The sequence below is a fragment of the Chlorocebus sabaeus genome, chromosome 9, assembly GCF_047675955.1.
Source record: "Chlorocebus sabaeus isolate Y175 chromosome 9, mChlSab1.0.hap1, whole genome shotgun sequence".
NCBI lineage: Eukaryota > Metazoa > Chordata > Mammalia > Primates > Cercopithecidae > Chlorocebus > Chlorocebus sabaeus.
In genome coordinates this window covers 102277607-102289141 of record NC_132912.1, presented here as the reverse complement: position 1 = coordinate 102289141, position 11535 = coordinate 102277607, and the positions used below count along the sequence as shown (strand labels likewise).

Genomic DNA, 11535 nt, shown 5'->3' with positions numbered 1-11535 from the left:
AATAAGGAATCCTCACACGGCTATTCTGAGGATTAAAGAGAATGTCTACAAAGCAACACACAGACACAGACACACACACACACACACACACAGACACCCACACACACACACACACACACACACACACACACACAGACACCCACACACACAGTCTGACACATAGTAAGAAATCTCCCTGCTGCCTCCACAGGGCTGACTTTGCTTTACTTCCCAGCAGGCATACCCAAGGGTTGTTTTTTGTCTTTGTTTCATTTTTGTTTTTGTTTTGAGACAGAGTTTCTCTGGGTCACCCAGGCAGATTGCAGTGGTGCAGTCTCGGCTCACTGCAACATCCTCCTCCTGGGTTCAAGCGATTCTCCTGACCCAGCCTCCCAAGTAGCTGGGACTACAGGCCTGTGCCACCATGCCTGGCTAATTTTTTTTTCTTTTTTCTTTTTTTTTTTTTTGGTATTTTTTAGAAGAGATGGGGTTTCACCATGTTGGCCAGGCTGGCCTCAAACTACTGACCTCAAATGATCCTCCCATGTCGGCCTCCCAAAATGCTGAGATTACAGGTGTGAGCCACTGTGCCTGTTTTGTTTTTGAGACAGTTTCACCCTGTCACCCCAGCTAGAGTGCAGTGGCGAGACCAAAGCTCACTACAGCCTCGACCTCATGGGCTCAATTAATCCTCCTGCCTCAGCCTGCCTAGCAGCTGGGACTACAGGTATGCACCACTGCACCCAGCTAGTTTGTTTCTTTTTTTTTTAATTTTTAGTAGAGACAATATCTCACTGTGTTGCCCAGGCTGCTCTCAAATACCTGACCTCTAGTGATCCTCCCATCTCAGCCTCCCAAAGCACTGAGATTATAGATGTGAGCCATCGTGTCTAGCCCCAAGGATTGCTAATGCTGTTTGACACATGGCAAAGCCAAGCCACAAACTAAAACTGCAGCCAGAACAAAACCTGGCTTCTCTACCCTGGTTGCAGCCTGCCAAGCAATCTCACCATCTCCTCTGGTGAGGCATTCTAATAAGTAGCAGTAAAAGAAAAGGGGACGCTCATTTTGAGACAGCATAAAGTTACAAGAGCTATGGGAGATGGATAAACTCCAAACACACAGCCCCTCCCTCAAGTCCTACTGATGCCCTAGGTCTAGTTCCTAAGGGAGAAAGCTGATTAAGTGGGAGGTCTGACTGCAAGGTGGGGTCATGAAAAGGGTGGGCTTTAGACTCACATGGCCTCTCTTAGCTTCCAAGAAACCCCCAACTACTACCACCATCATCACCTTCTTCACTAGGTTAAGTGGCAGTTTCACAATCTTACATAAAAGTGAACAAAAGCCTCTTTTAACTACATGCTCACCAGAATGGCTAAAATGAAAGATAAGTGAAATAAAAATACTGAGTATTGGGGACCATGTGGTGCTAACACTGGTAGAAGTGTAAATTGGTCTAACCAACTGTAGAAAACTGCTTGGTAGAACCTACTAAGGCTAATATTTGTATCTATGACATAGCAATTGCACTCCTAGGCATATACTGAATAGAAATTTGTATTATGGTCACCAAAAGACAAGTTAGAACTGTGCTGTCCAATAGAGTAGCCCTAGCCATATTACTTACATTTAAATTAATTACAATTTTAGAAAATTAAAAATTCAGTTCCCCAGTCACACCTGTCACATTTCAAGTGCTCAGAAGTCACACGTCACTAATGGCTACCATGTTGGATGGCACGGATATAGAACATTATCATCGCGGGAAGTTCTATTGGACACTGTTCTAGCATATTGTAGTGGTGCTATTCACAACAGCCTAAAACTAGAAACAATCCAAATACCTATAAACAGCAGAATGGATACATTGATTGTGGTATTTTCACACCGTGGAACACTCTAAAATAACTGAAATGAGCCACCTACAATTACACGCAGCCATATGGATAAATCTCACGAACGAATGAAGCAGGTGCACAAGAGTGCAATCTATATGATTCCATTTAGATAATGTTCCCAAACAGGCAAAACTAACCTGTGCTGTTAGAAGCCAGGACAGTGGTTACCCTTAGTGGCTCCAGGTAGTAGTGACAAGAAGGGAGCATGGGGGTACTTTCCAGGGACTGATAATGTTCTGTTTCTTCATGTGGGTGTTGGTAGCATAGAAGGGTTCCGTTTATAAAGATAGAGCAAGCCGAAGCTTGGGGTTTTCTGGATGTATCTCCCATTCCAATAAGAAGTTTACTAATTACCCTTTTTGAAAACCTCAGTCAAATTAATCTGTTCCTTACAATCTAGGTGGAGTGAGGTGGGGGCTTATTTTCAACAAAGCTAACGTGCTTTAGAGATCAGTGCCCCCTCCCCCTGACGCCTCCCCAGGACTCCCTGCAGAGACCTCCCCATGTCCCCTAAGCCCCACCCAGGACGTCCTACCTCCGCGACCTTCAGGACTGCTGGCTCTTGCAGTTTGGGCTCTCACCCGCAGAGTCGGTTAGGCTCTCCCGGGGCTCGCCGGGGCACTCCCGGCCCAGCTGGCTCTGACCGCCCCGGGCCCGCCTGGGAAGCAGCGGTCGGCCCCCGGGCGCCCCGCCCCGTGGCACCTGCGCTGCCCCTGGCAGTTCGAAAGGATCCTTTCCTCTCGAGCGCGGCCAGACTGAGGCTGAGCACTGAACTCTCTCCAGTCGCGGACAAATCACAGTCCTTCCAGGGCTCGGGCCCCTGGAGTTGGGAGGAGGTGCCCGGGAAGTCCCCACTGGCGTCCTGAACCAGAAAGCGAGGAACTGCGCGGCTGCGACTGGGGCCTTGGACCTCCCGGTCTCCCGCACGCGCCAGCCTCCAGGAAAGCGCCCGCCCACCCGGCCCCACCCTGGCAGACGCGCGGCCCCAAGTCACCCGGGCGGTGCCCGCGGGCCCGGGAGAAGTCCCGCGGAGAGGCGCCGGGTTTCCCCTCCTTACCCTTTCCTTCCTGCAGCGGTGGGCTAGAGTGGACTCGTACCTCCGCCAGGAAACGTCCTTTCACCTTCCCCTTCTGTCGAATGTCCCAGATGCAGCCGAAGTCAAAGCCCGGCAGACCCTGCCGGGCGCCACCTGTCCCAGGTTTACCCGCAATGGCTCTGCCAGATCTCCGTGGTGACGCGCGCCCGCAGAGCTAGGGTTTTCGGTCCTTGTGCTGTCCAGGTCCCCGCCTCCCCGCCCCTGTCCCCACTCCCTCACCCCGGGGAACTGCGAGTGCCTCGAGGGCGGAACAGCGTCCTAGACATCTTCCTGGAACGTCAACGCAATATCCTAGGTATTGAGCTTGATCATCTTATTTAACTTCCAAAGCCAAAATGATAGATACATGAAGATTTACTATATAAACATTCACTGAGTTGTATACTTAACTATTTGCATGTTTTACTGTAGGAACAACAACAAAAAAAGGTGCTACAAGCATACCCATTTTATAGAGGAAGAAACTGAGGTTCAGGGCATTTCTAATTTACTCAAGGTTTCCACTGCTGGTTGTGGTGTTGCTGAGAATAGAATGGACTCAGTCTGACTTCAGAGTTCATCCTCTTAACTCCTCAAGATCAGGCTCTATAGGAAAATAGGTTTTAGCCATCTAAAACCTATCCCACTTCTTCCACCAGTGGTGCCAACCCACCCTGAGCTTAGTGGGTGGGGAGGGGTTACACACTCATCCAAGGGAACCCAAGAGGGTTGAACCTGAAGTGACCTCTGGTATCATATGGTTTACCCTTCTCTCCACCATAGATCTCAAAAACCACAGCCCAGAGGAACAACTTACTTGGCCTGTTCCAAGTCTAATGGTTAGATTTTGATTCATCCTGGCTCACAGTACAATTTAATGAAGCAGCAGTTCATCCTGTCAGGGGGAACTTTTCCCCTGGAGAGGGAGCCCAAGGAAGAGGTAGCTGCGTTGGTCAAGGATTTTCAACCTCCCATCGAGGAACCCCAGCAATGAGCAGTAGGGAAATTCTCCTATGAAATGATGGGAGCTATTTATACCTGGAGACTGCAGGCTCCGGAGCAGGATAGGGAACAGGCTGGTCTAGGCTGGCTTCAAGTATCTCAGGACACGCAAACTTGCGGAAGCCAATCCACAGAACCAGTTCTGTTTCCTCTATGAGGATCACAAGTCACTTTTCCAGAACAAGAGGGAATGCAGAGTGAAGGAAGACTAACACAGGGCAAGAGGAAGCCCAGGAAGGAAAGTGGGTGTGTGGTGCTGGGAGCACTGAGAGGCCAAGGCCCAGCAGGATAGGGGACTGGATTGGAGGCAAAGTAGTTGCTTACTTAGGAAACCCCCAGTGGAGCAAGCGCAGCTATTCCTAGAGACTTCAGTTCCTAGAGTGAAGGTGCTGAAATTCCACCTGGGGAGTGAGCTTTCACAGGGTGCTGGCCCAGGTCTTGCTGACTTTCCATTTCCTGCACCTAGTGAATGTAGGGGAAGTCAAATTGGGTCCCAGATGTGGGTCCTGGGTTTCTTACACATCCTAGTTTTCCCCAGGCCCCAAACTTTGTGTCCTGGGGTCAAGGTCTTTACCAAGATCTTAGCCTTCTATCCTAGGTATTGAGCTGTAGGATGAGGTGCAACATTGTGGGGAGGGATGTCCTTAGGCAGTATCACAGGGTACAGAAGAGGTGGGACCTTCTGCTGGGTTGGAAATGGGTTGCCAAGTGTCCTGACTAGGCCCAGGGAAGCCAAGATTCCAGTTCCACTTTTCCCTCCAGGCCAGCAGCCAAGGCCACAGCTCAACAGCACCTGGACAATTCAGGCAGCAGGAACCAGGGAAGAGGTGCTGAAGGGGCCCAGAGGGCATCTCACAGCCCTCCTGGCCCCATGAGCTCCTACTGTGGTACCTGTCCCAGAGGGAAAAGATGCCAACCTGGCCCTCCACATCTCTCCTATGGAGGGAGAGAGACAAATAAATCTTTGCATGACACCATGTTATGATATTGGAAAGTACCTAAGACTCTGATGGCACAAATGTGAGAGTGATTACCTCCACTTAGGTGGTTCAGGAAGGAAGCTTGGCCTTGAAGGAGAGGCAAAAGTTCACCAGAAAAATGGGGGTGGAAGGGCATTCCAGCTGGACAGGAGGGCATATGCAGAGACATGGAGGCTGAGATAGCAAAGCACTGTTGGAATGACATCCTTTTGTCATTCAGGCATTGACTTAAATGTAATCTCAACAAGCTTTCCCGACCGCCTACTTGAAAAGACCTCCACTCCCAGCGTTTGGTTCTATTTCCTTTTTAGAATTCATCTACTGTTTTTGCATTTGTTTATTGTCTCACCCTCCCTCCACCCACACCTGCACACCTGAAAATAAAATCCACCAGTCTAGGGACACTTTTTTTTTTCACCGTTCCCAGCAACTCAACAGTACAAGTGAATACATAGTAGGTGCTCAGTATACCTAGTTGAATGGATGAACGAATGAATGAATGAATGAGTCTGCAGCTGCAGGCCGTGAGAAGCAAGTAAGGAGCTGAGAATTCCCTCTCCAGCTCTTTGCCTAAGCAATCCATGGGAAAGTAATGGCTCCAGAAGAGGGATCCCGGTAGGGAAGGGGATTGGGGCATCACGGTGGTGGGAGGCTGTGTCCCAGTTTGGAGGTGGCATGAAAGAGGAGGGACGCGGCTACGAGTTGCTGCGGGACCTGCAGTCTAGTGCACTGGCTCACGCTCGGCTCCGGGGTCTTTCTGCCGCCTAAGAGGCGAGGGGAGGGAAGGTCTTCGCCCCCCAAGTGCTGCTTCTCTAGCCTCCCGCTAGGCCCTTTCGGATGTGTCCAAGTCGCATCCTGGGCGGTCAGAGGGCTTCGGAGGGCTCCCTTGCCTGCCTGCCTGCCTGCCTCCCTCCCTCCCCTCCTTCTTTTTCTTCCTCCTCCTCGCGTCTCTCCAACTCCCCAGCCGGTCGGCCCCGCCACAGCCTAGCAGCCCCACCCCCTCCTGTAAGGGTGAAATTGCTAAACTTGTAGCAATAATGACCCAGCATTCAGGCCGCCGACTCCCGCTGAACGTCTCAGCGCCCCGGCCGGCCCGGCCTAATCAGCGCTCCCCTCCCTGCTGCCCGCCCAGCCCCCGTCCCTCTGGCCACCCCCTCCCCCAGCTCACAAAAAGTGGGGAACAAAACCCCCGCACATTTCTCCGTCCCTCTGTTGAGCAGACTGCTGCACAAAGCCCCCGCTCTGAGAAGCAATGGGGAGCTCGGGGGGGACGTCAATCCGACGCGCTGGGGTTTTTGTTCGCGCAGGGGACCTCGCCTTCCTACCACACCTTTTGTTCGGGACTCCAATAAAAAGCTATTCTTTCCGCACCTTCCCGGCCCGGAGCCGCCTTTCAGCGAGGCCCGGCCCCACAATGGCGCGGCGCTCTGAGGCCTCCCCATTCACCCGCCTTGGCACGCTCACAATCGGCCGTGTGGCAGCACAGGCCTCGCACAGGCATTCTCCGCAAGTGACAAGGAGCCGCATAAAGCCGGGGCCGCCGGGGGAGAAGGGAGGGCGGCCAAGGGGGAGAGCTCTGCCGCGGCGGGGCGCAGCGCAGCACCCCCAGGCGCGTTGGTAGCCCTGGCTGCAGCCGGGGAAGAGGCTGCTTTCGCGCCCCCAACAGCTGGGCCTGGGGGCGAGGCTTCCTTTTCCCTGGCGACCCTCGAGTTGGGGCAGATAACAAGACTTGACCGAACGCAGGTCTATACAGCTAGTCCAAGCATCTGGGTAAAACTTAGGGGGAACTGCAAAGCCAGGGACTTCAAATGGCCCTGAGCCTTCGACCTGTCCAGCCCGCAAAAGTAAACAGAAATTAATGAACAAAGCCACGAAGAGACCAGACTTACAGCCTGGGGCCTGGCTCATGGGAGACCAGGCCTGCAATCGCCCACGGAGGATGGCTTTCCCCCTCGCACCTTTTCCTCCCTTTCCGGTCCTATTTAAAGGATTCCTCTCCACTCTTGGGGGCTAAACAAATTCTGTAGCCGGCCAACGATCTGAAAATATTGCACCTTTTTTATTGACTCCTGTAGTGTGTGGCAGCGGGTGTGTACACGGCGTGTGGTTATAGTTATATAGATAGATAGATAACATGTGCTGAATACAGAATACGAAACAGAAAGGAAACCCGGTAACACCTCCGGGTGGGCCACCAGGACTCGAGTTTGTTCAGCCTCCCCCCACCCCCAACTTTTGATCTCATTCGGCTGGTCTTCCTCGAAGAATCCTGCGTCCCCCGACAATCCGGAGATCTGGACAGAGGTATCTGCTGCGGAGGGGGGAAACGAAATGACTGTGCTATGGCGCTCCAGGCCCGCAAAGGGAGCAGAGAATCGGTAGGGCCTGGAATTTCTCAAGCCACGACTCCCATTTTTCTCTCCTTCATGCTTTTAATTTGTTATGTCCTTGGGCTCCCCGCCAATGCTTCGCGGAGGCCGCGGAAAGGCAGAGGGAGAGAAGCCCTTCTCACTTTGGAAGAACCAAGCGCGGCCAGGGTCCTAGCCGCCTGCACTCCCCTCGCTGCCAGGGTCGGGGCCATCGTCCCGCCCGGCGCCCAGCCGGCGTTTCTGCCTCAGAGACAGTCCTGGCGACCGGACCCAGTCATCCTCCTTGCCCCTGAGCCCCCTTCCCCAGGCCTCGAGTGAGCTACGATCCGAAGCCCTGAGGAGCGAGACGTATATATATATATTTTAACGAGGGGACCTGACCTTTAGGTCAGGCCCTTCTCGAGCTTCAGTCCCGCGGCGCCAGGCTTCGCTGGGGTGCCTGCCGCGTGACTCGCCACGTCCCTACCAGGCCCGGATGCCCTGCAAGGTGCCCTGAGCGCACGCGGCCCCGGCTGCAGCACCCTGGTGCAACGGCTGTGCGCCGCCGCCGCTGCCGAAGCCTCCTAGGTTGCTCACGTTCACAAAGGGACCGCCTCCGGCCGCGCTGCAGGCGGGCTGCATGGCAGTGGTCGCCGCGGAGGTCCCGCCGCCGCCGCCGCCGCCGCCCGCCGGGTACGCACAGCCATAGCTGCCGCTGTAGGCCGCGGCGGCCGCGGCGGCGGCAGCGGCTGCGGCGGCGGCCGCGGCCGAGTTCCCATAGCCATAGGCGGGGAAGCTGTTGTAGGAGTAGGCGCTGGCGCCCACGCTGTAGGGCGCGCCGTAGGCCTGCGCGCTGGGCGTGACGCACGGCTTGCCGTCCCGCACCAGCACCGGGACCGCCACGCGGCGGGGCGGCGGCGGGGGCGCGTGTGCGCCCAGCTCCAGAGACTTGTCCTGCCGCTGTCTCTTGCACTTGTACCTGCGATTCTGGAACCAGATTTTCACCTGCGTGGACGTGAGCTTCAGGCTGCTGGCGAGGTGCTCGCGCTCGGGTGCCGACAGGTACCGCTGCTGCTTGAACCTGCGTTCCAGCTCGAAGACCTGGGCTTGCGAGAAGAGGACCCGGGGCTTCCGGCGGCTGCGTGGCTTCGGCCTCTCGCTCTCCTCCGCTGCCTTGCAGTCTCCGGCCGCCTCTAGAGACTTCTTCAGCTGGCAGCTTTCTGCGGAAGAAGCAAACAACAGCGTCCTTAGCTGTTCCCAGCCGCACCGCAGCTCCTGCCCTGGAGCACCGTGACCCCTTTTGGCGGCTGAGCAGAGCGTGCGGTAGTAAATGGCTGGACTTTTGGGAACATTTGTGGCTCCTGGCGCTGTGGGACCCTGCGACAGCCCCAGTACCGAAAGAACGCCCTTAGCAGGCGGAGGCGCGTTTCCTGGAGAGGGGTAGTTAGTGCGTGTTTATTTGGATCTTGAGCATCTGCGAGAGAAGAGATTACTCTGTATTAAATGTGCGGCTCGACGTGCTAATGACTATTTTCAGGATGAAGGCTTGCAGCTACATAATAACTACAGTATTTGCAAACTCGTTTGCCTTCTACTCCACCAAGGATAACTGAAGGTGTGAGGCGTGTTGGTATGAGTGGGCCGGTGGGCATGGGTTGAGCGAAAATCTGTTCCGAGTGTAACGCTTGTGCATGGCCCAGGGACGTGTGTGTGTGGCTTATAGAAGACTATATGCAAATGTGATGACAATGTCCGTGTGTCCTCTGAAAATGAAGTTTGATTGACTAGTTATAGACAGTTTCATGCCGATTTTAGGCTCTGGGAACTGTGAGAGCATAGGCCTTGGCCTCTGCCACATCAAACCGCCTCTTGGGGAAAGACTGAGATTCTGTCCTCTTAAATACGCTTCCTTGGGGACTTTATTTGATTATCCCATCTCCCTATCAATTTACTTCCCGTCCAATGTGAGCAGCCAAGATCTCAGACTCAAGTTCGGCGCGTTTTCTATTCGGCCCGCAGCCTGGGACACAAAGCAAAACGTTACGGATTTTCAAAAAAGGCCGGCGCCTTAGGGATGTGAGAGCTATGGTCGCGCGGAATAGACAGTGTTCCCATGCACTTTCCGATCATCTCCTCTCTCTCTACCGGGTGCCACGGGTTCAAGGACGCTGAGTTCCAAGCAGAGAAGGGAGTAAACCACCCAACTGGCCTCCACCAAAGTTCCTGCCCCCTGCGGATAAGAGAGACACAGGCTGCTTGGGCTGTCTTTTCGGAGAAGGGGTGGCTGCCCTGGGCTAAGAGAACTCATCTCACCCTAGAGGGAAAACGAAAAAGGTCCAGGGTCCTGCCCTTTTTAGGGGAAGAACCTTTTGGTGGGGTGGAGCGGGGGAAGAGCAAAAATACTGCCAGTTATGAGGACCCAGGCGCTGAGCCCACGTCGCCTCTCAGCATCAGGGCACTAGTAACCACCTTCCCTTCCCTCATTTCCCCCTTTGGGGAGGAGTAGTTGTCAGGGTTACCTCGTCCTTGTCTCTCCGCCCCATCTCCCTCGCAGGTACCTGCGCTTTGTGGAGCTGTTCGCAACCAGGGCGGAGGCATGGCCCCAGCCAAAGGGTAAAGGGGTGGGCAGCCGCTCTGGCAAGGTTTGTGGGCTGTTTGTGTGCGCTCTGCCATTGCTCCAGGTGTGCGGGTGCGTTTTCTTTCCCCCTCTACTCACTTTGGCTCCGGTCCCTCACGACCTCGGGCTCCTCTTCATGTTCCTTGGGCCCGCTGCACGAGTCTCGCAGGACCGTGTGGACATAGCCCTGGGGACACAACCCTGAATCCCCGTGGCCGTCGGCTGCGGCTAGTGAGTTCAAATAGGACAATTTATCGCCCTCTTCTTCCTCGTCCTCCTCCCCTCCGTCAGAAAATTGCGTCCCCTCAGCTGCGGCCAGCATGCAGGGCGCAGAGTGGAAGTGGTGCTCCAAGTCCGCCTGCAAGTGCGCACCATGGAAGTGCTGCTGCTGCTGCTCCAGATTCAAAATGTCTTTGACTGAGAAAGGGGTGGAGGTGACCGGGCTTGGTAACATCATCAGGGCCACTTAATTGTCTAGTCCAAATAATAAATCCCGGCGGGGGCGGGGAGGCAGCGCGGCGGCTCCAGCTCTCCTCCTGGACTCCGCCGCTGCTGCAGAGTCGGGCTTTTGACAGACGCGGTCCTACTCCAGTCTAAATCGCCTCCATTGGCCGGGACCTGGGGGTCTGGGTTTTGTTACAGCCACTGCAGGGACTGGGGCCGGGGCTCCGAAGCCTCTGTCCGGGAGACTTGCGTCACGTCGGGGGGCGGGGCCGGCGCCCCAGCATCCCTCCCCATAGGTTCCGGCTCATGTGGGCCACGCCCCCTGCTCTTGCCGAGTGGGATGTTGCGGCTCTACCAGAAATAGACAAGGACTAGTATAGAGTCCTGAAGTCCGAGATGCTGCGGGCGAGGCTGCACTGATCCGGTTCCTGAACCATTGATTCCCGCGTGGCTGCACCTTCCCGACCTAGGCCAGTTCTGGGAGGCTTGCTGTCCACGAACAACGCCAGGGAAGGATGCCCCTGGGGTGTGCTTTTTTCAGCTGCTGCGCGGGGCAGGAAAACTTCCTGGCGGGTAAATACCGGGCGCTGGATCCACGAGGAGACGGAGTGTTTTATCTGTCTATGGGTGGGCGACATGTCCGTTTTCAACTTGTTGCCGTTGCTCAAGCTTTCTCTCCACTTGGAACACGTTTCTGACCCTTAGCCTCCACGAGTGGAAAATGTTCTCCGAGGAAGAGCTCCTAGATCGTCTAGCCGGAAGTCCCCTCTTTCAGCCTCTGAACTTAACAACTTGTGTTAGCAAGACATGCGCGTCACTTATCACTTCCCACTTAATTCTACAGCTGTAGGTGCCTGCCCGGTCGCCCCAGTTAGACTGTAAGCTCCACAAGGGCAGGGTCCTGGGGTTGCTTTTGCCCTTGTATCCCTGGCAGCAGGTGCACAGAGCAATATGTGAAAGGAAGATAGAGTTATGACTAAACTTTGGTATTCGACAGCTCTTGCTTGGCCTAGTCAGTGTGTGATCTTGGGCATTTCTAAGTTTGTTTCCTCGTCTGTAAAACGAAGGCAGTAATACCGTTTTTGGTTGTTGCTAGGGTTGAATGAGGCAAAACACGCCAGAATCTTAGTGCAGGGCCTCACGCATGTTAAGTGCTCAGTACATGTCAACTACTGCTTTTCCGTATGGGAGG

At 54.6% G+C, this 11535-nt stretch overlaps 1 protein-coding gene across 1 annotated transcript; it reads right to left on the bottom strand.

The window, feature by feature from the left end:
• Positions 1-6974: 6974 nt before the first annotated feature.
• Positions 6975-10592, bottom strand: NKX2-3 (NK2 homeobox 3). The gene is made up of 2 exons (XM_007963812.3): positions 9999-10592; positions 6975-8502 (listed from the first exon to the last, which is right to left on the bottom strand). Exons 1-2 carry the CDS (start codon positions 10354-10356, stop codon positions 7766-7768), a joined length of 1095 nt encoding a protein of 364 aa, XP_007962003.3. The 5' UTR covers positions 10357-10592; the 3' UTR covers positions 6975-7765.
• Between the last annotated feature and the right edge of the window lie 943 nt (positions 10593-11535).